Genomic DNA, 27,539 nt, shown 5'->3' with positions numbered 1-27,539 from the left:
TTTCTTTTTGACTATTATATTTGTACAATAAGATGTAGATATACACAAAGCTTATTTTATAAGTGTGATTAAGGTTTCTTCCCCCACCCCACCCACCCCCCCCCCCCCCGCCCCGCGTTAAACGAGACTCAGGAACTAACGGCAAATTAAGTATTTGACTTGATACTAAATATTGATGTAACATTTTATTAGAGAAAATATATAAATTGAGAAAGTAACATACGTCATATCGCAAATTCTGAATAAAACAATATAACGCGCAATCTTAGAATCATTCGACACAAAACAAGACAAGATTTATTATAGTCTGAATTCGACAAAGTAACGAGATTATCATTTATCTAGTTCTTTGTCTGTTTGGCAAGTTTGAACCACTCGGTGTGAAACGAACCAGGAATATCGGTCCTCTCATAAGTATGCGCACCAAAGTAATCTCGTTGAGCTTGAACCAAATTTGCAGGCAATCGTTCACGCCTATAAGTGTCGAAATAAGCAAGACTAGAAGACATACCCGGAGTACTAATCCCTGCATTGATAGCCAAACACACAACTCTCCTCCACGCAGACTGTCGGTCAATCATTTCTTTAGCAAACTCAGGGTCCACCAAAAGGTTAGCCAGTTCTGGGTTGCGGTCATATGCCTGCTTGATACGGTCCAAGAATATGGCCCGAATGATGCAACCGCCTTTCCAGATCCTAGCCAACTCACCGAGCACTAAGTTCCACCCCTTTTCGTTACTCTTGGCACGAATCAAGTTCATACCTTGCGCATAACTGCATATTTTACTCGCATATAAAGCTTGTCTCACATCATGAATTAACTTTTCTTTTTCCACCTTTTTGTTTTCTAAAATATCATCAAAACCCCTGGATTTGAATACTTTTGCAGCTTCGACACGCTCGTCTTTTAGCCCGCTTAGAAACCGTGAGTCTAAAGATGCTGCGATGGTCGGTGCAGCGATTGACAGGTCAGCGGCTTGCTGGACCGTCCATTTACCCGTACCTTTCATGCCCGTTTTATCCAAAACTTTATCAACTAAATAACCGTCACCCTTATCATCCTTGATGCCGAATATGTCAGCAGTGATTTCAATTAAAAAGCTTTGAAGTTCGCCTTTATTCCATTCGGAAAACACATTGTGTAATTCTTCGTTTGTAAGTTTACCAACCGATTTAAGCACGTCGTAAGCTTCGGATATTAGCTGCATGTCACCGTACTCGATCCCGTTATGAACCATTTTCACAAAGTTGCCTGAACCGCCTTCACCGATGTAGGTCACACACGGGCCACTGTCGGGTACCTGCGCAGCTACTTTGAGGACAATGTCTTCAATGTACTTGTACGCCTCGAGGGACCCACCGGGCATCATGGACGGTCCGTTTCTCGCACCTTCTTCGCCACCCGAAACGCCCATCCCGAGGTACAGAAGACCAAGTTCAGACATGGCTTTTTCTCTCCGCTCGGTGTTTTCATACCACTCGTTACCGCCATCGATAATGCAATCACCTTTCTCCATGTATTGAGATAATGTTTTGATTGTTTGGTCAACGGGTGCCCCGGCTTTGACCAACATGATGATCACTCGCGGTTTTTGGATTGAGTTGACGAATGATTCGGGATCATGGAAGCCGAAAACCGGGAGGTTTCCTTCCTTTTGGGCCCGGTCAACGGTTTCATCAACTTTGGATGTGCTGCGGTTGTAGACGGAAATTGGGAACCCTTTTTCGGCAATGTTTAGGGCCAGGTTTTGGCCCATTACAGCAAGACCAGCGATCCCGATTCTTGTTAGCTTGGGTTGATCAGCTATGTCTGTTCTGTAAAACAAAGTTTAGTTGAAATAGTGTTTCCTTATAGCTAAAAGGGTGTAAATTTCTGGCACAACACGAACATAACATGAAATTTGCAGTTGGGTTTAGGCTAAATGTGTTCGTGCCAGTTTCGGGTCGATCTCCGCAAACACATCTAGCTAAACTGGCCGTGTTTGAGTCGACCCACAGGTTGCCCTGTTTGAATTTACACTAATTTTTTAAAAGGGGTTTTGTGTCATAAGTTAAAACTGATTTGAGTACTTTATGACAAAATTTGAAGGAAAAATGAGTATCAAGTTATAGTTTAAATGTGATTATTTTATATATATTTGTTGTAAAGTTGTAATATTAGAGTATTAAAATGCAAAAATAATATAAAAATAAAATTTTGGGTCAAGTACTCATATCAACCCGTGAAAACTCGTGCTGCGCTCGGGCTCATTTCTGGTTCGTATCATGTTCAGTATCAATATATTTGTAATTTTCACAAACCCGAAAATCGTGTAAGACATCTTTAGTATCTCATTTATACTGTTATCTGCAGGATGCCTTCAGTATCAAAAGATTTGTACTTTTCACTTTCATTTTAGTTTAACAAATATTTTATCTCTAACTCACAAATAGTACCAATTTTAACAAAAAAATGTAATTATATGTTTCAATATAGGAATGCAAACGAGCCAAGCTGAGGCTCGCTTAGACTTACGAGAGCTCGAGCTTGGATTGCTTCGTGCTCTTTTTTCAAAGCTCGAGCTCAGCTTGTTTATTATCTATTAACTAATTTAGATATGTTTTTAATTATTTTTTTATGTTTTTCGAGAAAAGCGCTAAACGAGCCGTCAGTGTAAAATTAATATATAGAACTCCAAAAGATGTAAAACTTAATAGTACAGAAGGCTCTAGCTCGGGCTCGATTACTAAATGAGCTTTATTTGAGGCTCAAGCTCGAAAAAGCTCGGCTGGTTTCGAGCTTTTATGGATTCTAGCTCAAGTTGATCAAGTAAAATCCTAAACCCACATGCAATCACAAGATATAAATCTTGAAATTAACCCAAGATCCAAATCAACAACAACTAAATTAAAATTAAATAAAGATTTATTGCAAATTTTAATAATTGATAACAATTAGTGATCTATACAGAAATGAATGCATATACAGATCCAAAAACAATGAATTCATTGACCCAATAAGTATTATTATTATTATTAGAAGATTAAAAGGAGAAATGGGTACCTTATAATAATGATCTGCAAAATTTGAGAGTGAAATCAAGAGCACATGAATTAGGGTACGTGGGAGTGTATTTAAAGTTTAAAACTTTAATAATCAAGATTCAAGACTAATCAATTTTGGTGTCTTGGGTGGTGGTGGTTGGTGAGTTAAATTAATCTTTTTTTTTTGTCATCATGATGGCCAGGTCCCAAACATTTGTTTTGTTTTAAATTTGATTGTTTATTGGATTACATCGAAACAGAAGGCAAGCGAGCAACAAGCTGCGTCGAATTAATCTATGAAATTTGTTTCGGTTTACCTCCTTATATTTTGGTTTATTTTTGTTTTAACAACTTAACATATTCGTATATGGTCAACGAGTTAGGCCTGTAAACGAATTGAACGCTCATGAACTGTTCGTTTGTTTAATAAATGAACGAACATAAACATATGTTATGCTCGTGAATGCCTATTTATGTTTGTTGGTTTATAAATTTAAAACCACTAATTTAGATGCCAAAGAACTGTAACTTTGTTTTCAGTAAAATCGGATTTGCCATTTCAAAAGGGGGCTGCCGCGCAGCTTGTTGTCTGTTTATCTGTGTCTCTATTGTAATTGGATCATTTTGTGAAATTATCAATGGTAAAGATAAATTGTAGTCAAAATTTAGATGTGCCTTTTGATGATATGTGATGTATTAGACTTGTTCAGTTGTATTCATTAATGTTAACTTATGTTCGTTTGTGTCTGCTTATGCATGCTTGTTTACGTTCGTGAGTTGTTCGTTTAGGTTTTTAAACAAACAAACTTCAATGAACACAAACATGCCCGTTTTCTTAAAGAATGAACATGGGCAAAAAAGTTTGTTCGATTATATGTTCGTGTTTGTGTTTGGTTAAAGTTAAATGAACGAATACGAGCATACCCCGTTTAATTCGTTTACAAGCCTATAGTGAGTAGAGCGTCCATTGCTAATTTGTGTTCGACTTGATAAAGAAACACTAAAATGTATTTTTGGATGTAAAATCACATCAATCATCCTCATTTTTATATGTTTTGAAAACAAATATGGACAATAATATAAACTAAGAGGAAGTTAGATATTATAATAGAAACAATAACATGTAACATGACGGTAAATTTGTAAGGTCCAAGCTTTGACAATTGACATATACCCAATCCTTTATTATCAACATGTAGTGTACGTATAGGGCAAGCTTAACACATACTTTTTTTATTAAACCATAAATTAAGAAGCCAATTCTTGATACGAAACCGAAATAATCAAGTTTTGTGTCAACTAATATAACTCTCTATTAAACGATCAATTGAAGTATGACCTCATAGAGTATTCACAACTCTTCGGCTATATATTGTGAGCGTGGGTTTTATAATTTATGGTGTGATTGCGAGTGAGTGAATGGGAGAGAAAATTTTACTGATCGTCTGTATATTTAAAAAAGCAGTGTTTCACTTATTAATTTTTTAATATCTTTTTAAGTGGTTGTGACTGAAGAAAAAAGAAAAAATAAAGACAAAGATATAAAAATGTAATTATTTAATTGAAAAGTAGAAAGAAAATGTTGTAATCTATATGTATATACTCTCTAATAAAAACTTACAATGTTTTGCCACTTATTATTTCCATATTAATCCTCACAATTTAAAATCAATTAAATCTCTAAAATCCTTCATTGCAATTTATTTGTTAATTAATAATTATTAAATACTAATTTAAAGGATGCAAATAACTGAATAAATTAATATCTAGATTGTTTTAAACACTATTGTACAATGGTTGTCTCTTAACGTGCATGATAATTATTATTATTTTTTTGTATTTTGCTTAATAATTAAATATTATTTTTTTCATTAATTGCCCGTGTAGTATACGGGTCTCAAGCTAGTTTTTAATATACTTATAGGAATTGAGATAAGATAAGAGGTGTGGAATGCTCTTAAAATAAATAGATTGGCCCATTAATTTGTTTTAAGTTTAAGAGTTCTTGAAAGGTACATTTACAATTTGTTGTTTTTCTTTAGTTTTTTTCTGACTGTTCGTTTAAAAAGTAAAGTTATTTATACGAGTGAGAGAGAGAGAGAGAGAGAGAGAGGTATTATGGTACAAAATTGAATCTGAGACTTCAATAATCTTAAGCTTTAACTATCACTCATATGTCATTAGATTAGAATGTCAATTGCTAAATAATGTTTATCTAGAATATTATTGAAAAAAAAGAAAAAGAAAAAAGTTGGTCACCTAAAACTTGAAATTATTGTCAAGGAAAAAAGAGAACCGATTTGGTGAAAAAAAAAAATAGTTGATTTTGATGAGACAGAAGTGTAAAGAAGATTGGGGTGCAAATTGACAGTTTGGAAAGCAAAGGGGCTAAAGTGTATGAAAATCATTTATTTATTTATTTATTATATTCACATTTTTGCTTAGTTTATTCTGGAGAAAATTGATCCGTATGTCGGAATCATCTTTGTGAAATAAAGACGTTTGGCCTATAAAATAAAATCAAGATCCACTGTTTTTCTATGGGTTTGGCTATGCCTATGCAATAACTTTCAGATTAGTGAATGATATTAAAGAGAGTATATTAATTAGTGTTTATTGTTATTTTATTTATAGAAGATATGATATGATTAAATTTTCTTTATAACTTGTTTTAAATTATACTATTATAAATAGTTGATTAATAATGCAAAATATCAGAGTATTAGTTTTCTTCATGTCTTTTCTCTCTTTTTATGCTGCTAACTCTTTGATTAAATGTTGGTCATCTTCATTCATCATCCCTTTTGTGTGACGACTTCTTTCTTTTCTTATTTCTCTTGTCCTGCTCCGGGGACACTCATACACATATACAAATTCGGTTTGTTTATTCTTCTCTTGCAATAGTTGTGCGGCTGTTGTAGTTCTTACCACTACATACTCATAGTTCCTATCACCATGTCACCGTTTCGCTGCCACAGCTTTAGCTCATGCCGTTGAAATCGTAACCCGTGTCGCCATAGCCTGGATTTCATGCTTCTTGCCATCATCACTACAACCTTAGATATGTCATTGTTTTATGTGTTTCTATTTAAACAATGTATGTTCTTATTATGCCTAAATATTCATTGTTTTCCGCTCCAGACCGAGCGGTCGATTCTCTCCTGCTCCGAATGCTGAGTATTAGAGAGAATATATTCGTTAAGGTTTATCGCTACTTCATTACCGTAGTCAGAAGATATGATATAGTTAGACCTTCTTTGTAATTGTTATCATTGTACGATTATAGAATGATAGGCCAAAGCTACTAGTAGGGGTGTGCACGGGACGGTTCAATACACCGAACCAAATCATCATCATCATCGTACTCAGTATATCCCACCAATAGCAAAGCTATAGTAGGGTCTGAGGAGGGTAAGATGTAGACAGCCTTACCTCTACCCCATAAGGATAGAGAGGCTGCTTCCAGTGAGACCCCCGGCTCGATAGTAGTTTTGCATCAAGCCTTGGACATAAGGCACATAGCACTCAATCATCGGGACACCGGCTGATCGGTGCATGTACCCTTGTCTTTCGGCTATCAACGCCACTACATGATGCCTGATTAACCGTCCGTCACTTTTAACGTTATTTTCACGAGATTAGTAAAATAACGTCAAAATTAGTGCAATTTCACTTTTGCCCACCCGAGGGTTCACACATATATACATCATATGTGCGCACCGCAAGCAGGGCTAATACACCGAACCAAAGCCAAAATTTTAATCAGTTTTTGCTTCGGTTCGGTCATATGTCGTCGGTTATAGTATTCGAATGTTCAAGCCTTATATGTCCAGGCCTTAAAAGAAAATATCCAAAAAACAATCCAAGCTCAACTTGACTCAATTCGACCTCGAATACACAACTTAATCTAGTCAAAGGGACAAAGATGCAAGTCAATCTAGGTGAAGCATGATTACTCCATTGTTACTAACAAAAACAAACTTTTTATACTAAAGATAACCTCACATTACACAAGTTTTGAAATACAACATTCTACCAAAAACATCTTCATCTCCTTCCTTCCTACATATACAACAAAATTTCCAGCAATATGCTTGATATCTTGCACCTCAAGCAATCAAATTTGCAAACCGCATTAGATTTTTCGTGCTTTAAATCTCTTTTGACAAGATAGAGCCTCATGACCCATCTCGTCTGGTTTGCGAAAAAGTACAACAAAATTTTCAACAACCAGACAAGTTTATCCAGAACATGAACAATCGTCTTTTTAAGTATTTGACCGGTCTTACTAGACCTGAGTTTGATATATAAGTACCCCGATTAGTGGAATGATGAGAATGAGGAATACTAACAGGATGTCTTTTGCCTTTAGTTGTCTCGCATCAATGTCTCTTGCAGCCTCGGTAGACTCGCTTATAATCTCGCTTATAATCTCCTCAGTTACAGTCTCCTCACGTGCCTTCTCTACCTAAAAATTAAAGCTTTACTGCATTGAATTAACAAACAAACAAAGTAACTAACAAAACGCGGAATATAAGGTACCTCAAAATCAGTTGATAAGGCTTCTTCGATTTCTTTGTCATTGGTGCTAGCTTTAGCTTCATCACCAAGGCTAATTTCACCAGCAGGATCTTTATCGTCTTTATTTTTAAACAATTTACCAAGATTTTGTTTTCTTGTTTCAAGGAAGATATCTGCATGCATACAGAAAATCAATAAGTCACTTAAAATTAAAAAAGTTATGTTTTTCAATAATATATTATATATCTAGGGTTAGGTTCAAATAAGAAGTTTGATTTTTCTAAGAAGGATAAGGAGGGTATTTTAGTCTAACACTTTAATCTCAAAACCCACTTACATTAAATTTAAAAACCCACTTACATAACACCCACTTACATCTTCACTCATCTCCTACAACCACCACCACTCCACCGCCCACCGCCACCACCTCGCCGGAAAAGTCTATGGAAATTTCACCGGAAAACAATCCCCGAGAAATTTCGCCGGAAAAATCTCTGAAAAATTCACCGAAAAGTCGTCGAAAAAAGTCACCGGAAAACGGTCGTCGCCGAAAAAAACACAATGAAAAACACAATGGAAAAAAACACTATGAAAAAAAACACAGTGATAAAAACACAATTGTATGACACAATACAAAAAACACAATGAAAAAAAAAACATAATGATAAAAACACAATAAAAAACGCAATTGTATGACACAATGCAAAAAACACAATGGAAAAAACACAATGAAAAAAAAAACATAATGATAAAAACACAATAAAAAACACAATTGTATGACACAATGCAAAAAACACAATGGAAAAAACACAATGAAAAAAAAACACAATGAAAAATACTATTGTATAACACAATTTTGTAAAACACAATTTTGGTAGAACACACTTCGTAAAAAACCCAATTTTTTTTATAAATTTTCTATTACAATATGGTACTCATATAAAAGATAAAAAGACACTCGTTATTATGGTGAATTTATTTTTCAATAAAAACGTCATAAAAAAAGTTATGGACGTTTAAAAATGATGGGGGAATTTGGCATGTGCCTTGCATGTGGAGAGAGAAAGTCAACAAATGTGTTATTCCTTTTATACCCTTCTCCTTATGTTCACACTTGATTTCCCCTTAATCTAATCTCAACCCTCCATGTTCAAAATCAATGGACAAGATTACTTCCTATCCTTCCTACAAAAACTATACTTCCTATTATAACCTAACCCTATATATCTATTTTATTTTATTTTATTTTATTATAATAGAACCTGCTTCTGAAGACGCTCTCTTTCAAGTTTCATCTGCATAACCAGATCGGTTATAAACTTGCTACAAAGATTTATGTCCTTAGCAGACGCAATCTTTGCTTCCTCCATTTGATGCAAAGATGTTTCCAAGCTTTTAGCTTTTCCCTTAACAAACTTAAGTTCTTTTTTTAAGTCAGCATTTGCCTCTGATAACTGAATGCACCTGTCCTCCATATTATCGGTCTGCATTTCAGCTTGTGCAACTTTTTTCTTCAAATCATCAATTACATTACCCATATCTTTAATTGTAGAATGAAACATGCTTTTTTCCTCCTCGTTAGCTTCACAACACGCTTCTGCGTGTTGCAGTTTAACTCTAACATCACACAGCTCCTGTTCAAGTGAAACCACTTTTTCACTTGCGTCCTTGAGTTCTCGACACTTGTTTTCATAATTCACAGCTTTGTTCTCTGCTTCAGTAATTTGCAGTCTCAAATCTTTAATCGTGTTTTCCATTTCCACTATCCCTTTTGATGATTCTTTCTGTTCTGTAACGCGTTCATTGAGTTTTATTAGCTCGTTTTTCAATAACACTTCTCGCTGAATTGAACCTTTGAGATTGAACTGTAACATCTTGATTTTGGTTATTAGTTCTTTTGAGGTTTCCATTAGCAGTACAGACGCATGGTCTGTTTCATAAAACTTTAGTAAGGTTGTTTCAGCTTCCTCTTCAGAATAACCTACATCTTCTTCTAACAAACGTACCCTCATCATCAAAGTTTCTTCAATTTGAGTCAACTCACTCGCCCTTTTCTCCAAATCCATTTCTCTCTCCAAAGACTTTCCGAGCATCATTAAAACATGACTTTGATGTTCCACAGTTCTCATTTTCATCTTCTCAAGTTCCACAACATCATTGCTGTTCAACACCTCGGTACAGTCGTTGTCTCCAGACAATCTTTTCAGGTTTTTCTCAAAGTTAGCAGATCGCATTTTTATTTCTGAAACCTGCTCCATTGATTGCTCCAATGATTTTTCCGAATCAAACAACATTTCTTCCATCTCAACATTTCTCAAAGATAAAAATTCCCTTACATTATCTTTCTCTTTCTGAAGATCAGACACGTGTGTCTCTAATATTCTCAGCTCTGAATGCAAAAAACCAGATAAAAGGTCATATTCTACTATCTTGATGACTCAATCAGGATCCATTTCAGATTATTCAAAGGCTTCAAAGTCACTTTCCTTCGCTTCCACATGCATCGCCAGTAAGTTCAAGTTGGTCAGCTTCTCACAGACATATGATATATCCAGTTCAAATCTTGTTATGATCTCTCCGGTGCTTTCTGAGTCTCGAGAAGTCTTTACAGATATGCTACTTTTGTTGACGTCTGATTCTGACCCACCAGAATGAAGAGATAATGGAGCGAAAGGTGCATTGTAACTGGTGGCAGCATCCATCTTAACGGTCCAGTAGCAAGTTCAATCAAGAACCTGAAAACTTATGAACTGGTCTCTTTACTCAATATCTGCAGATACATCAGAAGTCAGTTACCAAACATATGCACCTCTGTACATTCATCTTATTTACCGTAATTAGTTTCAATCAAAACTGTTTCTCAACTTCATAATATTCAGGTCATAAATGTTGTTAACCACATTAAACTTCATCCTAAAAGGGTATACTAACTGTGTTAACTTCTTAACTACAAATCAATTTTAGATCTCTAAAGTAATAGGTTTACAAAGTGAAACAACTATAGAAACATTTACAGTAGGGGTGAGCATTTTTTATCGAATAGGCGAATACCTGTAATCGTTTAAGAATGATGACACAGAAAGAGAAGAAGAAATGAAACAGGGAAGGAAATTTCTATTATCTCAGAATGAAAAATTACATACAAGAAACAAGCAAACCATATATATACCCCATACATACACACAGTGTATGTTATACGGCGTGTAAGTTACACGCCATATAACATATACGGCGTGTATGTTCTTATACGCTTACAATACCATAGTTGTTAAAAGCAACTGCCTGTTGCAGCTAGGCACAATTTCGAAGCGAGACAACACACTTCGCTTTAATTCTCCAGGTGGTGGTTCAGGCGCAGATTCCGGAGAGATTCCCAGATTCAAGAGAGTTTCCGGCCAAATTCTCTAAATTCCAGCCAAATTTCTACTTTTACCCGAGGAAAACTATTTGTCTACACTAATACTTTTGAACTTTTGATACTAATTAGATGATATTACATGTTATATAATAGCTTTTGTTTATATATTTATATAAAGAATAGTATTATTTACCTTTGGTAACTATGCCGAATACCAGTACCAGTGCCCGTACCAGTGCTGACCAACCGAACCGGTACCAGTACTGGTATTGATATACGTTTTTTTCATGTTTTCGGTATCGGTACCAATCGGTTTTTGATATTTTCAATGGTACCGGTACCGGCACGGGTACCTGTACATGAATCCATATGCGGTTTTACTCATTTTCGGTACACTTTTCGGTGCGGTACCGATCTCATCCCTAAATTTGACGGACTGAAGCATACGAATGCGCATCATAAACTCTGTGTACAATCACCTAACAACAGTTACGAAACCCTAACTTAACAAACATAACATAACAACATATAACGATCAAACGAGCCCTAATTATCGTGAAACCTAACAGAACACATCGAAACTGTAAACGGAAAACTGATATTCGTGATATTGATTACATACCAGAAGAGAGTTTAATCGATTGATGAAGAACGATCTGTTATCAAATCATCCAGTGTTTGTGATGAGTGATGTATTTGTTAAAAGCTAAAACAGTAAAACCACCACTATTTGCAGACTTTACTATTATTATTATTATTATTATTATTATTATTATTATTATTATTATTATTATTATCAGAGGTACCAGCTTTTTCTCATAATGTTTGTTCTCAATCTTATCGACCTGCATACTTTTAAATTTAATCTACGGGATTTTTAACCGGCTAGATTTTGCCCACTGTTGTCCAAAGCCAAAATAATCACGATGGAAGACAAGATAAAGCCAAAAAATCACGTCAGCTCCGACAATTTTTTTTAAAACTAAGCTTTATGACGTGTGGCAAAATCTTGCTGATTGAAAATCCCGTTGACTTAGATTAAAAAGTGAGCAGGTCTACTAGATTTGTCATTACTTGACGGGATTTTTAACCAACCAGATTTTGCCCCTTTTCCGAAGACAGAATTTTTAACCAGCCAGATTTTGCCACTTGCCGTCCAAAGCCAAAATATCTCGTTTGAAGCCAAACTAATCACGACAGGAGACAAGATAAGCCAAAAAAATCTCGTTGGACGCCTAAAAAATCACGTCAGCTCCGACGATTTTTTTTAAACTAAGTTTTATGACGTGTGGCAAAATCTTGTTGGTTGAAAATCCCGTTGAGTAAGATTAAAAAGTGAGCAGGTCGACTAGATTTGTCATTACCTGATGGAATTTATAACCAACCAGAGTTTGCCCCTTGTCCGAAAATCTTGCTGGAAGCCAAAAAAACTCACATCTAAAAACGAGATGCACCTCGTCAAACGCCAAAAAGTGAGCAGGTAGACTAGATTTGTCGTTACTTGACGGGATTTTTAGCCAACCAAATTTTGCCTCTTGTCCGAAAATCTTGCAGGAAGCCAAAAAAAAATCACATCAGAAAACGAGATACATCTTGTCGGACAACAAAAAATCCCGTCAGGTCCAACAAGTTTTTTTTAAACTACGCGTGGCAGAGCATCGAGTAAAGTTTAAAAAGTGTGCCAGTCAACAAGATTGAGGATGCACATTATGAGAAAAAAGTCAAAAACTGATCAAATAGACATTTTGTTTAGTTTGATTGGTCAAATGGACATATTGTTCATTTTTCCCTTTCTATAATGTGTAGCATTTCATATCTAACAAATTCATACATGATACAACAACATTCTTTATTTGAATACCACAAACACAAATGTATCACATATTCTTGCTTTAAAAGGCTCAAAAACAGATGAAATCAGCCTACTAATCTTGAAAAATCTGCCTAAGTTTCAAGAAACTGTGAACCTTTAGAATCATTACATTCATAATTTCATATATACATGTCTTTAAAGTTGAAACTAAAACTTTTTCAAAGAAATCTGGGAATTGCATAATAATCATCCACCATGCCCGTCACATTCACCATCATCACCACCACCGATTCGATGTTTTCTAAACTGGGAGTCCGTGATCTGTTATTCTTTAACTTAGTTTTCGCATCTTTAAGTTTTTTCTCAAGTACAACCACTTTCTCAGATGACGTTCTGAGGTCGTTACTCGTCTGCGTTAGCATCCTAACTTTAGCTTCAGCACTCTCAGCCCTACGTTCGGCTTCAACAATTCGGTCTTTCAAATCTATGACCGTTTTATGATCGTCCATATTCGCTTTCCAACCAGTTTCTTGAGTTTCAAGGCCCGGTTTTTTCACATTGGACTGCAGCATGTTCACCTTACTCAATAAGTCTTTTGTGACTGCTGTTAAGATCTCGGATGAGTGATCCGCTTCGTATAACTTTTCCAATGTGACTGCGGTTTCTTCTTCGGCTAAAATAACTTCTTGTTCTGAAGCATGCAGCCTCAAAGTCAAAGCTTCTTCGATTTGAGTTGACTCGGACACTTGCTTCTCAAACTCGATTTCTCTTTCTAAAGATTTTTCAAGCATCCTTAGAATATGTCTTTGGTGTTCCATAGTATGCAAGTTCATCTTGTCTTTCAGTTCAGGAAGATCATTGGTGACTGTGGCCTCAGTATCACTGTCTTTAACTGAAAAATTAACAAAAAAAAAAAAAATCAAGTATCAACCTTTCTTTGGGTAAATACCGTAAAAAATCGAGTATATTTCCCGTTTGCCTTTTGTCTTGATGTAAACATTATATTTTATTATGAAAACATTTATTATTATAAAAAATAAATAAAAATTTTCTCTCGTTTATCGTAAAAGTCCTTTAACAATATTTATTATCGTAAAAGTCCTTTAACAATATTTTCCACATAAAAAACCAGCATACTTTCTGTATTTTTTTATCATAAAAGTCTCTTAACGTGTTAAAATTGGAAAAAATATATATATCTATCTCTTATTTATGATTGGATGAAATTACGAAACATTATTTGACAAATTACATTATAATAACGATAAAAACCATTAGTATATAACTTTTTAATAAATTTAAATTCATACAAATAATTATATGATTTTTACTTTTTATTAATAAGTAAAAAAATCGGATTTTTCTTGAAATTTAACATGTGCTGGGACTTTAATGTGTAAAAAATGTTGAACGACTTTTATGGAAAAGATTCTTTCCTCACACAGTATTAATATGTAAAAAATCATATTTTTCTTTAAAATTAACATGTGCTGGGACTTTAATGTGTAAAAATTGTTGAACTGCTTTTATGGAAAAGATTCTTTCCTCACGTAGTATTAATAAGTAAAAAAGCACTGGGACTTTGATGTGTAAAAAAATGTTAAAGGTCTTTTATGGGAAAGAAATCTTTCCTCACGTAGTATTAAAAAAAAAAGATTTTTTTTTTTCAAATTTAACATGTGTTGTGACTTTAATGTGTAAAAAAAAGGACTTTTATGAAAAAATAAACATTGGTTTTTAATTTTTTATGTGCAAAAAATTATTAAGGGACTTTATTAAGAAAATAAAGAAAGTATGCTGGTTTTTTATAATCAACGTACTTTAATTAGTAACCAAAGAATGCACATAAAGAATGTACAATGAAGATCTTACCGGCCGTTTCTACTCCATAAAACTTCGAAACGTTCTTCTCAAACATCGCAGCCCGTGCTTTCAACTCCAACAGTTGATCCATAGAATGCTGCAACGATTTTTCTGAATCGCGCAGCATATCTTCTTGTTCCACTGAAGTATCACCCAACAATTTGCTTGAAGATATAAACTCCTGCATATTATTTTTATCTGTCAAAACATCAGATATGTGAGTTTCCAACACTTGCACTTCAGAGTTCAGAAAACCAGACAAAAAGTCAAACTCCAGTGCTTTGACTTCCAAGTCACTCAAATTCGGATTCGTATCAGATACAAAGGCCTCGAATCCACCCTCTATGGTTTCCATATGCATCAAGAGTAAGTTCAAGTTGGCTAACTTCTCGCAAACGCATGCCATATCGAGCTCGTACCTTGTAACGACTTCTCCAACACTTTCTAGTTCTTGAAATGTGTCTGCAACTGATGAAGTTCTTCTGGATATGGTTTTAAAGAACTCGGATTCTGGTCTACACGAGTAGACCGATGCAGCAGCTGAAGATGGCTCGTAACCGAAGTGCGTATCCATCTTGAGCTGTAAATGATCAATTCAACACCTGAAAAATGTAAACTTGTAACTTTAGTAAAAATAGCGAAAGTGACCAAACCATAGGGACGAAAATAACAGTTTACTCTAAATAATAAAAATGGTGTTATCGAGCCGAGCCTGAGCTTGAGGTCAGCTCGTTTTGACTTATAAGAGCTCGGGATCGACCCGTTTCGAGCTCGGCTTGTTTATTATTTATCAATTAATTTATATACATTTTTTTATTATTTTTATTTATTTTGTGAAAAACCTTAAACGAGCCTAAGCTCGGCTCGCGAGCTCGTGTAGTACCTTAAACAAGCCAAGGCTCGGCTCGAGCTCGACTGTGATGCGCAAAATTAATGCATAGAAGTTCAAAAATGGTAAAATTTAATAAACACAAGGCTCAAGCTTGGGCTCGAATAGGCCCGGCTCGGCTCATAACCAAAAACCTAAAAGAATTTGCTTCAATCACAAAACATAAACATGAAACAACAATCAAGATCAAAATTTTATATATAATAAAATTTATAATGTAAACATATTAAACAAAAATTATTTAACTAAAATATCGTTTCGTGCTCGAACTTGTTTATTTTATTAAATGAGCCTCAAGATTCAAGTTTTTAACGAGCCGGTCTCGAGTATCTTAACAATATCAAATTATCGAAACGAAATGATGAAAACAAGCATGATTAAAACGATACGGATGAAATTTAAATCGGAGTTTATGTTTTTCGTGTTTTATATGTTCAAATGCATCGTGAATTCGGTAACATAATATATAACACATCATCTGAGTTAGAACATAATATATAACATGCATTTGTGAAATGAATGAAGAATTGAGATACCTAAATTGGAGATTTATTGGATTATGGAATGCAAGATTGTTTTTTTTTGGGATGACAAATAATATTCATTTGAATCCTTTGGTGTTCATAGCCAAAGGCAAGGAACGGTTAATTTCTGTTATAATATTTATAAGAATGACCTTCTTTTTTAAAAAGTTGCATAAAGAGACTTTAGCTTTGTGTTGTTGTAATGCAAGAATATTATTTACCAACTAGTGTTATTCCCGCGCAACGGTCGGTAAAACACAAGCGTTGATACAGTAAGTCAACGCGATTTCAATCGTTTCAGTTACTTAAGTTATTATATCGCAACTAAGACAAAAATAAAACAAAAATTTATAAAAATTGTGGTAGACCAATGGTGTGGCGTCGGTCAGTAAAACTCGATCATTTGTAAAACCTGGCCGTTATCGATCCTGGCGTTGAGGCGGTTGAGTCTACGCGAATTCAGTCAGTTTTTGTCATGTTCGTTACGGTACCGAAACTAAAAAAAAAACATAAAATCAGCGTTCTGCCGGTTTTCATTACGATATTGGAACTAAAACAAAACGTGGCGAGTCTATGCGAATTCGGTCGGTTTCCGACATGTTCGGCACAGTACCGTAACTAAAACGAAATAATAAAAAAAGAACAAAAATAAAATTCACATTTGGTAGGTTTTCATTATGTTCATTACGGCCGAAACTAAAACAAAACAAAAACAAAAAATCTACCAATAGGGTGCCGCAAAGTGGCCCAATTGGGGCTTTGCGGCACCAACCTTGTTAATTATATTATATAATAATTACTTCATTATTTTCAAAAGGATTGATAGTATAAAATCACTGGGACTAGTCCACAGGCAGCAGATATTTTTATGTTTGGATGGTAAGGGGGAAACATGTTTGTGCGGACGTTAAAGAAATGTCTCATCGTGTTGGACTTAGGGACAGTTTGCAGGACAGGATGTGAGGATGTGCTGAAGATGGAAACAAGCAAAGCTGCTTAACATAGGAAAGCGTGTTTAGAGAATCAACACATGTTTATCACTTTTGATTTTAATGCATTTGACTTCCTAACTCCAAATGTTATGGATTTCCTAATGTCAAACTCACATAAGTAATTGGCATGGCTAGCCTTAGAAGGGGCAAGGTGGCTGGGTGGGCGACGATCCCATACCCGATCTTATAGGGAGGCCAGAAAAAGTTCTATATGGATATATACTTTGAAAACAAAATCTATCAATTTAAAGAGAACTAGCATTCATAGCACAAATTTAAGCACAATTCAAAAAGGGGTAGCGGCGCAGCTTGTTGCCTGCTTGCCTTCTGTTTCGATGTAAGACCTAACTACATGAAAACCTCCTAAGCACAATTAAAAAGAAAAAAGAAGTTGGCACATTTAAGACCATGTTATAAGTTATTTACATAATTTAAACCCAAGTAAAAAAAATTTAAACCTATGAGACCGTATTTAACTATTTTTACTCATCATTGGTACAAAAATTCTTAATGACTTTCAATGGCGACTCTGGTAGTTAACCCAAACGTTACAAACCAACCACGAGTGTAAATTTAAAACCCCTTTGATAATAATCTATATTGTATATGTAATAAACGAGGCATGGATAAATCAAGACATCTCTTTTTAAGAGGTTTACAAATTAATTAGCACTTGGTATAACCTTCAATACATCTAGGATAAGGATAAACTTGTCCAATAAAAAAAATCAAATATGGTTAACTTCAATTATTAAATAATAGTTACAACATTAGTCCCTAGATACAACTATAATTCTTGATCTTTCACTCATATGTGATTTTTTATTTTCTCTTTTAATCCAACCTCCCCAATGATTTTTAAACAATGTTAACGTTTTCATGCGTTAATATTTTTTTAAAGAAACCTCACCATAAAACGAGCGTATTTTTATCTTTAATTTGAGTATGATATTGTTATAGTTATTTTAGTTAAAAAAATAACATTTTACGTAGAGACGTTTGCAGTCTAGTTTTGATGGTTTTTAAATTAAACCGAGACCGAACCATAGTAACGGCCTTTTGTCGTCGAAAACCAAAACCGAACCTTTGAAAATTGAAAACGATCAGCCAAAAGTTAAGGAAAAAATCAACCGTGAAATCAAACCAATGACTGGTTTGAACAATTATACGGTTTCAAATTAAACAACGAACGCCTATAAACTTGTTATATTATTAACAATGTATGTGTTTCACGCTGCATCTCACGAGCAACTGTTTAGCGATAATAATAAATATTGATTTTATCGATGGTTTAAAAAAGTTCCTTATACGCAACTCATGTTTTGAATCTTGTCGAGTAACACTCACCAATAAAACAATCAATAATAATAATAATAAAATATACATAACAAGTCCTCCATCACTAGAGACAAAACCCAATTATCAAATTCACAGAACAAACCCTAGGCCTCTCATAACCAGACGACCATTTCATCACAAAGCTTATAGCTTTCACCATAAAGGTAACACCTTTCATCTTTAACATGATACCCATCATTTCCTCCTTCATTTCCTCTTCAATTCGATCCCAATTTCGCTTCTTGAAAACCTAGGGTTTGTTCGTCACAATCCAATTAGATCTTTATACGCCAATGATTTCCCAAGATTTCACCAGATTGGTGTTTCGGAACATGCTAATTTGAAGCATCGGCTGTCAATTTGTGTTTTTGTGATATTATTTATTGTTAATTGAAAATTATGGTATTAGGTTTAGGGTTGTTGAGTTTTTGAATTGGGTTCGGCGGGTTGCGTGTAGTATTTTATTGGGTTTATAAGACCCAAAGATTTGTTTTTGGTAGGATCGGTTGGGTTTGCGGCGAAGCTTGTTGCCGGTTTATCTGTCACTTTATCGTAATCGTTTTGAATCGTAATTGCGACATTGAGATTATAAAAAATATATGGTGTTAGGGTTAGGAGAACATGATGAGGGGAGACAGTTGAGTTATTTTGGGGGAAGTAGTTCTCGATCCCCGAGTCCGAGCTCGATTACGCGGGGGCTCGGGTTTAGGAACGTTAGTCCGTCGAGACAGAAAGTGATCAAGACGAAACCGAGAGGTTTGGATGAGGAAATGATTGCTACATTTGCGAAAGCTTCGCATACTGATAACGTTGTTCATATGGAGGATAATATATGGGCGATGTTACCGGAAGATTTGTTGAGTGAGATATTAGCTAGGATTCCGCCTTTCATGATATTTCGTCTGCGTTCGGTTTGTAAACGGTGGAATTCGATATTGCAGGATAATGGGTTTCTGAAGTTTCATTCGCAGGTCCCGTCGCACGGGCCGTGTCTCATTACGTTTTGGAAGAATTCGCAGACGCCGCAGTGCTCAGTTTTTAGCTTGCCGTTGAAGCAATGGTATAAGATTCCGTTTAGTTTTTTGCCTCAATGGGCGTTTTGGCTGGTTGGATCTTCGGGGGGGCTTGTGTGCTTCTCGGGTCTTGACGGTTTGACTTTCAGAACATTGATATGTAATCCGCTCACGCAAAGCTGGAGAACGTTGCCGAATATGCATTATAACCAGCAGAGGCAGTTGATCATGGTTGTTGATAGAAAGACACGGTCTTTTAAGGTTATTGCAGCTAGTGATATTTACGGTGATAAGTCACTACCGACTGAGGTGTATGATTCAAAGCTTGACAGTTGGTCAGTTCACCAGACGATGCCAGCTGTCAATCTTTGCTCGTCAAAGATGGCGTTTTGTGACTCGAAACTGTACATGGAAACGATTTCACCGCTCGGTTTGATGATGTATCAGTTGGATGCAGGGTACTGGGAACATATACCTGCAAAGTTTCCAAGATCTTTGTTGGACGGGTATTTGGTTGCGGGGACACAAAAGCGGTTGTTTTTGGTTGGAAGAATCGGGCTTTATAGTACTCTGCAAAGTATGAGAATTTGGGAGTTGGATAATGAGAAAGTGATTTGGATTGAAGTAAGTCGAATGCCGCCAAGGTACTTTAGAGCTCTGTTGAGGTTATCAGCCGAGAGATTCGAGTGTTTTGGTCAAGACAATTTGATCTGTTTTACGTCGTGGAATCAAGGAAAAGGTTTGATCTTTGATGTTGATAAAAAGGCGTGGTCTTGGATTGCGGGCTGTGCGTTGCAGACGTATAACAGTCAGGTCTGTTTTTATGAGCCGCGGTTTGATGCTTCGATATACTGAGTTGGCAGTTTTGGTTCATTGGTTTGAACCGAAGGCTCTGTATGACTCCAGCATAGTCATGGCTGCATGGCTAGTTTTGTGTTCTGCACTTTTGAGATCAAATTTTCCATTAAAAATTGTTGTATACTTTTTGAAATTTGTTAATACAGTTTATTGTTTGGGTTCTTTATATTAAGGGTGTCGTTTTTACCTGAACACGGACACAGAACCCAAATAACACCTAACCTGACCCGAATGTACCCGAAACCGAACAACCCGGACCGATTAAGATGGAACCTGAAACCCTAAGGTAGTATTTGGTTCGGTAATTGGGTTAAAAAAAAAAGAAGTTTAACCGTGTTACCCGATTAGCCCAAATTTACATAATGAAAGGTAATTATAATTTATATGTGCACGTACATGATCAACCGAAAAGTCTAGTTTCCTCCTGTATGTTTTTGATTTTGTCGTAAATATGATATTATGTTTTTCTTTCTAATGTGCTAGAAAGTGATGCCGGTTGTTTGAGCGACTACAAAAGGTTTGGTTAAATACAATTTAAAAGATCATATTGTAAAGTATGCATTACAGCTTGTACCTAAAAACGTGAATACCGATTATCCCGACTCACCAAATAAACTCATAACCTGAAACCAATTAACCGGATCTTATTAGGTTGGTAAACAGGTAAATTTTCTATAACCGAAAAAAAAAACCCGAATAACCTAAAACCCAAGTAACACCCCTACTTTTTTCATGTCATTTGTTGAGAATGAATGTTTATGTAGGCAATGAGAATTGAATTATAAATTTATAATATTATACAAGAGTTTAAAAAATTCATACAGATTATAAAATTGGAAGACAGTTGGTTTGACTTTAAAAGTCAAACCGTGCTTACAAACTAAAACATATTCCAACTTCAAACTGTACAAGATTACAAATTAACTAAAGTTAGACTACCACTAAAGGGTCTCATTAACTTCTATTAATCAGTCAATCACCACCCTCCATTTCTTCTTGATCTTCCATCTGAGTCTCTTCTTTACTACTCATCATCTCACCGCCATTATTCGCAGCATTTCTGTTACTCGAACCGCCACTTTGCCTGAAAAACAAACTAAAAGGCGCAAAACCATCATCATCATCCTCATCAAGATCATCTTCGTCTTTATTATCTTTGTCTGCGGTACGTGAAATTACATCTTTACCCATCCAAGCAGGGCAAGAAGGCGCGACTTTAAGAGCTTCGGGCAGTTGGGAATGGGAAGCTTTCTTGGATCTCAAGCACGCACATTCGGGAACCGGGAAAGAAAGAAAAGATATTAGTTTTGAAGCTTTTAATTCTTCGGTTAATCCATCGACCAGGCTTTTACTTAAGTGATTCCGCACGGATTTGATCCAGGTCCGGTTGAATTCGTATAAATGGTCACTTATCTCATCCATTTGTTTTGCAATCTCTTTCCTGTTTGAAAGCAGATAAAATATTATTAGACTAGTTATATAATTATTGTATCTGGAAGGTATTCAAATGTAATATTATTCTTTATATATAGCGAACCGATGTAACCCTAGGGAAAAGTTAAAATGCAAAAGGAGATAAAAATGGTAAGTGTGAGACGGATTTTTAGCCACAAAAAAAAAAAGAATCATAACTCAATATAAATTAAAAAAATGAAAAAGTTAGAAAAACTAAAATGTTTCCCCCCGCCTTTCAAGTTCAAAAAAAAACAAGAAAAAGACATGATGTTGAGAAAAAAGACACAATGACAAAAATAAAAAAAAAACACAACGATAAATAAAAAAAAGACACAATAAATTGCAAAATATAACACAATATTGAGTAAATATCAAGTAAAAAAGACACAATGTCAAGAAAAAAAGACAATTAATGACGAAAATAAACAAAAAAATACAATGGTAAAATAAAAAGACACAATGATCTTTTTACCTCAACATTGTCTCTCTTTTTTTTTTTGAGAACGAGAAAGACGGCGGAAACATTCTTGTTTTTTTTACTTTTTTTAATTTTTTAAAATTTTGAGTTATGATTTTTTTTATTAATTTTTTATCATTTTTTAGGGGGGGTTTTTTGTCACAAATCATTCTCATCCTTCTCATTTTGTTCCCCTTTGTAGAATAACCTGCCCCGTAAGTAACCCTATTAGACTGTATTTGAAATAATTATTAATTACCTGTCGGGCATGAACGATTTGGCGGTAGCCGACTGATACAACCGATGGCCCATAACCAAACTTGCAAAACTCGGTCTTCCTTTACCATCGCGGTCAAAACCGGGAACAAACACATCAGCTTCAACACACACCATGTAATCAATTGCTTCCCAAAGCAACTTATGAGCATTAGTCCTCAACTCAATCACAGTACTCTCGGGCTCGTTATCACTCTCTGCTACCCAACCCCACCACCCTTCAATGTTATACGACTTTGGCCTGGCGGGAGGTGGCGGCAGTGGCCGCGGGCGTTGACCTGACATCTTCCATGAATCTTTTTTTACTTCTTTCTCAGCCGAAGGTGGGGTTTTCGGGTATTTGTCAACGAGATTTGCTTCACGCCCGTATATCTTGTTTAGTTCCCAAGGTGTTGTGAGCGATGTCCGGTCGACAACGTTTTCGAAAATTGCGTGAAATGGGATTAGTTTCTTTTGACCACCGAACACTTCTCCTCCCGATATGTAGATTACCGTGTCCCATGAATACCCGTATGCACGAAGGATGATACCGATCTACAAACAAAAGTGTCACTCATGAGTCAAAGAAAGTCAACCTTTTTACTTATGAAGTCAAACAATTAGTCAATTACCTCTTCTGGCATAAGTGGACAAGAACCGTTAAGGCGTTGCGTATTTGAGTCAACAGTAAGATTGCCCTTGACGATTCCGCGTTTAAGCATCCATAACCGTCTGTGCTGAATAAGTTCGGTATGCACATCCTGCATATTGACACATAATAATGAATTATAAAGTGTAAATTCTTTTTTTAAGAGAAATAATAATCAAATATTTAATTATCGCGTACCTGGAAGAGCTCAGCACAACCATGATATGCTAAAGCATCTCTTGTCATCCCGGGGTCGTATGCTATAAATGGTCTTCCTGGAGCCCTTAACCTAAAGTCCATAACTTTATTATTATTATTATTATTATTATTATTATTATTATTATTATTATTATTATTTTAAGCCAAAAATTGAAAGATAAATAGAAGAGAAGATTTATAAGTTAAACATAACTTTATTATATACAATTGCATTTTTTGGTTGTAGTTTTAGAGAATTAATATGCAAAAGTATTAAAAATGGAGTTAAATGGGTCGTGTTCATGTCAACCTGCGAATATTTGTGTCGTATTCAGGTTCACGTCTCTGACACATTTTTCAGGTTCGTATTATGTTTGACCCACCAGCCATATACAGTACAGCCCATAAATATTAGTACTCGAAAACTGACCTATATAAAATCTTGGTTGCCAATTCTTGGACCTCCTGACGAAAACTTAAAGCATGAAACGCAACGCGACATCTCAGCCGTTGATATTCCTCAAGATCTGGAGGAAGTATCGCCTATAGAATATACACCACGATCGCAAAAATGTTAATATTAAATTCAATCTTTTATTGTAAATGTGAAGAAATTTATACATAAAATTAGAGTAAAGCCATTACCTGCAAGCATCCACCATCAGACACAACAAGCTCAACCACCGAGTGCCGTTTTAAAACAGGGAGAACATGATGTAAATAATAATATGGAGATTGTGAGTTGACAACTTTAAACGAAGGGATTTCTTTCTTCCTTCTAGCTCCTTTGAGCGTTTTCGGGAGGGTTTTTACTACTGTGATATCATTTGCTAATGCTGTCAGGAACTGATCCTCGTTGTAAAGATACGCAAAACTCTTAAACTGAGCACTGTAAAAACATATTAACCTGAGTTTCAGTATTTTCAAAAACACCCATTTTGAAAATAATTAATCATTTTAAACATATAATGAACCTGATTCCCTTGCTGCTAGTGGTTGACTGAATTTCGGGAACCACGAGTGTAGCGTTGAGGAGCCGAGCGATAACAACCGCGTCACATATCTACAAAAGGACCTCATATAATCAAATACACAAAAAGATGTACATTGTGTTGAATTTGATGGTTTGGAAAATATACTCACCGAACTCCTAATCTCGTGAAAGCCTCCACGTATCCGTACAAAAATAAATCGATCCGACTCTGAAACCGGAACTGATAAAGGAACAGAATTATAATAAGTTAATAACTATCACATATTTATAAGTCCAAGCTATGATCATCCTCACATTCTTAAACCATTTGTCACACAAAAAAAACAGTCAAACCAAACAAAATTCAGATACGAAATAAACAAACCTGCGTAATGTTGTCTAGGTTTAGCATGAGGCTGCAAAGATTCAAGACGCCTCACAGGTCCCCAAAGTCTTCTGTACAATTTACTCTGCACAACAATCAAATCACAAAATCAACAGCATTCCCTCTACAAACATCAAAAGCTCATGTTTAAAAATGCAAACATTGTCTTCCATTAACACTAAAAATCCAATCTTTTTTACCAAAATCAGTAAATCCTTATTCAGGGTTCATCAAAAACACAAAATTGACTGCAAAAGGCATGAAAATTAGAATTTCATGAACACTAAAATCCAATCTTTTTTTACCAAAATCAGTAAACCCTTAATCAAGATTCATCAAAACCGCAAAATAGACTTCCGAAAACACTAAAAATCCAATCTTTTTTACCAAAATCAACAAGCCCTTATTCAAGATTCATTAAAAACACAAATTTGACTGCAAAAGACATGAAATTGACTTCCATAAACACTAAAAATCCAATCTTTTTACCAAAATCAATAAACCCTTAACCAAGATTCATCAAAACCACAAAATTAACCTCCATAAACACTAAAAATCCAATTTTTTTACCAAAATCAGTAAACCCTTAAATCAAGATTCATCAACAACACAAAAATTGACTACAAAAGACATGAAATTGACTTCCATAAACACTAAAAATCCTATCTTTTTACCAAAATCAATAAACCCTTAAAACCAAGATTCATCAAAACCACAAAATTGACCTCCATAAACACTAAAAATCCAATCTTTTTTACCAAAATCAGCAACCCCTTATTCAAGATTCATCAAAACCACAAAATCAACCACAAAAGACACAAAACTTGTATAAAAAAAAAAGATCTTGGAAGTGGGTCATAATCAAGATTACATTGGGGGTAAGATCTGCATTCTGGAAAACAGGCCTCCAAGAGAAGATAGTAATGCCTTGATACTCAGTGATGAGGTCATCAGTGTATGAATATCTAGCAAGAAGAAAGTGAGTGAAAAGTGATAAAGCAGAGAGTACAAGTCCAACTAAGCCCACCCACTTGAGTTTGGACTTGATTACCATCTTTCCACCACCAGTTTCACCTTTCATGTTTGGTGTTTGTTTCTCTCTCACACACACAAACACAGAGTGTTTCTCTCTCTAGAATAATGGTGGAGGAGTTGAGGGTGAGTTGGATGGTGGCAGTAAGACATGCTTGGTTGCTTGACAGAGATTATTATTATTATTAGTAGTAGTAGTATATAAGTTGTATCCTACTTCTTGATGGCGGCGCGTGAATCTTGGTCCATGTTCTTTTAAGAATAATATATATTATATTATTATTAACTAGTTTTTTTACCCGGCGCAAACGGGCTGGATAGATCGAATATGTTTATGTCACGCTGTAGTTGTGCATTATTGTGGGTTCGGTTGATAAACATACAAAATATTAAAAATATAAAAAACGTCATTTGTTCGGTTGATAAAACCCAAGTGTTGTCGGTATTGGGCGCTGCAACAATGAGTTGGTAAAACTCGGGCGTTGTTAAAACCTAAGTGTCCTCGGGCGTTGCGACGGTGAGTCGACACGAATCCGGTCGATTTTGATTGCGTTCATTACGATACCAGAAGTAAACAAAAAGGCCAGTAAACCCGAGCGTCGGTAAAAACCTAAAGTTGTCAATCCTAAACGTTTCATCGGTGACTCTAGAGTTAAGACGATTAACCGTTTAATTATCAAATTTAAAAAAAAAAAAAAAACAAAATAATTAACCACTTTGGTGCCGCCACTTGGCCCAATAGGAGCATAGCGGCACCAAAGTTTTGAATTATATATGTGTATAATTATTAATGTTGTTATTTGGAAGTTACATTGTTTGTCCATGTTTTTATGGTTGTTTGTAGATTTGGTCCTTCTTTAAGAGCGGCGATTATTAACACGATAGGTTAAGCCTAACATGACTTGTTTATAAAATGAGTCAGGTTCGGATTGACACATATAAATAAGGGTTGGCCCGTTAACCTGGGTAAGTATTTTAAAACTTTTAAAATTCTATTTCTATTTTTCATTTTTCTACCAATTTTCAAGGTTTTTAAAATTCATTTAAAAATATATTCATGTTACTCATGTACTATACTTAGTATATGACTCTAAATTGCATTTATTTTATTTTAAAAAAATATTTATTTTTAGCAAATGGGTTAAATGAGTCATGTTTAGGTCGACTCGAATTTATGTGTGTGCGGATTATGGCTGAAATCTTTCACGTGTATAATAATATGGGTCGGGTCCGGGTTGAGCATTTCAGCCAACAACCCTTTAACTTGCCAACCTGACGATTAACACACCCTGCTCGTTATAAGAGGTCCTACTATACCTACACGCTAGCCCATTATTTGCACACCCTCCATACGAGTCGTATGACTGTTTTTGTGCCTGCCGTCGTACGATCCTAACTTTTATACAAGTCATATGACCCTTTTAAATTTTTTCCAACTAGAGGTCAAAATATTATAGTAGCAAACCTTGATTTCAAGTTTTCATATGTAAAGCGGTCCCAAAGTCTGCAAATAGGTGAATAAGCCAACCGGAATAGGGTTAACAGCAAATGGTCCTAACTCCTAAAGTACGGAAGCTAATGTGTCTAAAACACGAAAACAAAGTAAGAGACAAATAGACCAATGAAGTTGAGGTATTTGGTCTCCTCACAAAAGTTTGAGTTTTCTACTGCTGAATTCTGTATGAGTTTAGATGTGTTAATAGATCTTATAAATTTAGTTTTAAAAATAGTATAAGCTCAAGACTATGATTAAAATGAGAGACATTGAAGGAACATAAAATAACATTGTTTTCGGGGAGATTAGATTTATGTTCAAACCTCACATTAGGGAGATTGGTGCATAAATGATAATTAAAGGTAAAAATAATTATTTTTTGAATAAGCAAGGCTGCAAAGATACATTTGTAATTTACTCTTAGAATAAAAGTTCTTTTGTTTTTTT

General features: G+C 35.2%; 3 protein-coding genes and 2 pseudogenes across 4 annotated transcripts; 1 reads left to right on the top strand and 4 right to left on the bottom strand.

The window, feature by feature from the left end:
- Positions 1–341: 341 nt before the first annotated feature.
- LOC143628823 (6-phosphogluconate dehydrogenase, decarboxylating 2-like) lies at positions 342–1,780 on the bottom strand. The gene has a single exon (XM_077098304.1). It carries the CDS (start codon positions 1,755–1,757, stop codon positions 342–344), a length of 1,416 nt encoding a protein of 471 aa, XP_076954419.1. The 5' UTR covers positions 1,758–1,780.
- A 5,511-nt stretch (positions 1,781–7,291) lies between these two features.
- LOC143628776 (WPP domain-interacting tail-anchored protein 1-like) lies at positions 7,292–10,365 on the bottom strand (annotated as a pseudogene). Its single transcript, XR_013152818.1, has 3 exons — positions 8,808–10,365; positions 7,567–7,718; positions 7,292–7,492 (listed from the first exon to the last, which is right to left on the bottom strand). The product of XR_013152818.1 is annotated as a WPP domain-interacting tail-anchored protein 1-like (transcript).
- A 2,569-nt stretch (positions 10,366–12,934) lies between these two features.
- Positions 12,935–15,182, bottom strand: LOC143628704 (WPP domain-interacting tail-anchored protein 1-like). Its single transcript, XM_077098212.1, has 2 exons — positions 14,589–15,182; positions 12,935–13,608 (listed from the first exon to the last, which is right to left on the bottom strand). Exons 1-2 carry the CDS (start codon positions 15,151–15,153, stop codon positions 12,935–12,937), a joined length of 1,239 nt encoding a protein of 412 aa, XP_076954327.1. The 5' UTR covers positions 15,154–15,182.
- A 3,705-nt stretch (positions 15,183–18,887) lies between these two features.
- LOC143628775 (F-box/kelch-repeat protein At5g15710 pseudogene) lies at positions 18,888–20,358 on the top strand (annotated as a pseudogene).
- Positions 20,359–21,154: 796 nt separating this feature from the next.
- On the bottom strand, positions 21,155–25,646 carry LOC143628822 (O-fucosyltransferase 27-like). Its single transcript, XM_077098303.1, has 10 exons — positions 25,437–25,646; positions 24,566–24,650; positions 24,351–24,421; positions 24,182–24,270; positions 23,853–24,096; positions 23,638–23,750; positions 23,208–23,298; positions 22,993–23,121; positions 22,365–22,915; positions 21,155–21,634 (listed from the first exon to the last, which is right to left on the bottom strand). The coding sequence occupies exons 1-10, from the start codon at positions 25,644–25,646 to the stop codon at positions 21,166–21,168; spliced, it is 2,052 nt and encodes a 683-aa protein (XP_076954418.1). The 3' UTR covers positions 21,155–21,165.
- Positions 25,647–27,539: the final 1,893 nt, after the last annotated feature.

This window comes from Bidens hawaiensis, unplaced genomic scaffold (genome assembly GCF_021521415.1).
Source record: "Bidens hawaiensis isolate Kalapana, Puna unplaced genomic scaffold, B.hawaiensis_p1.1 tig00005061_1, whole genome shotgun sequence".
In the NCBI taxonomy this organism is placed as follows: Eukaryota; Viridiplantae; Streptophyta; class Magnoliopsida; order Asterales; family Asteraceae; genus Bidens; species Bidens hawaiensis.
The sequence above is the reverse complement of the archived record's forward strand: the minus strand, read 5'-3'. Positions and strand labels throughout refer to the sequence as shown.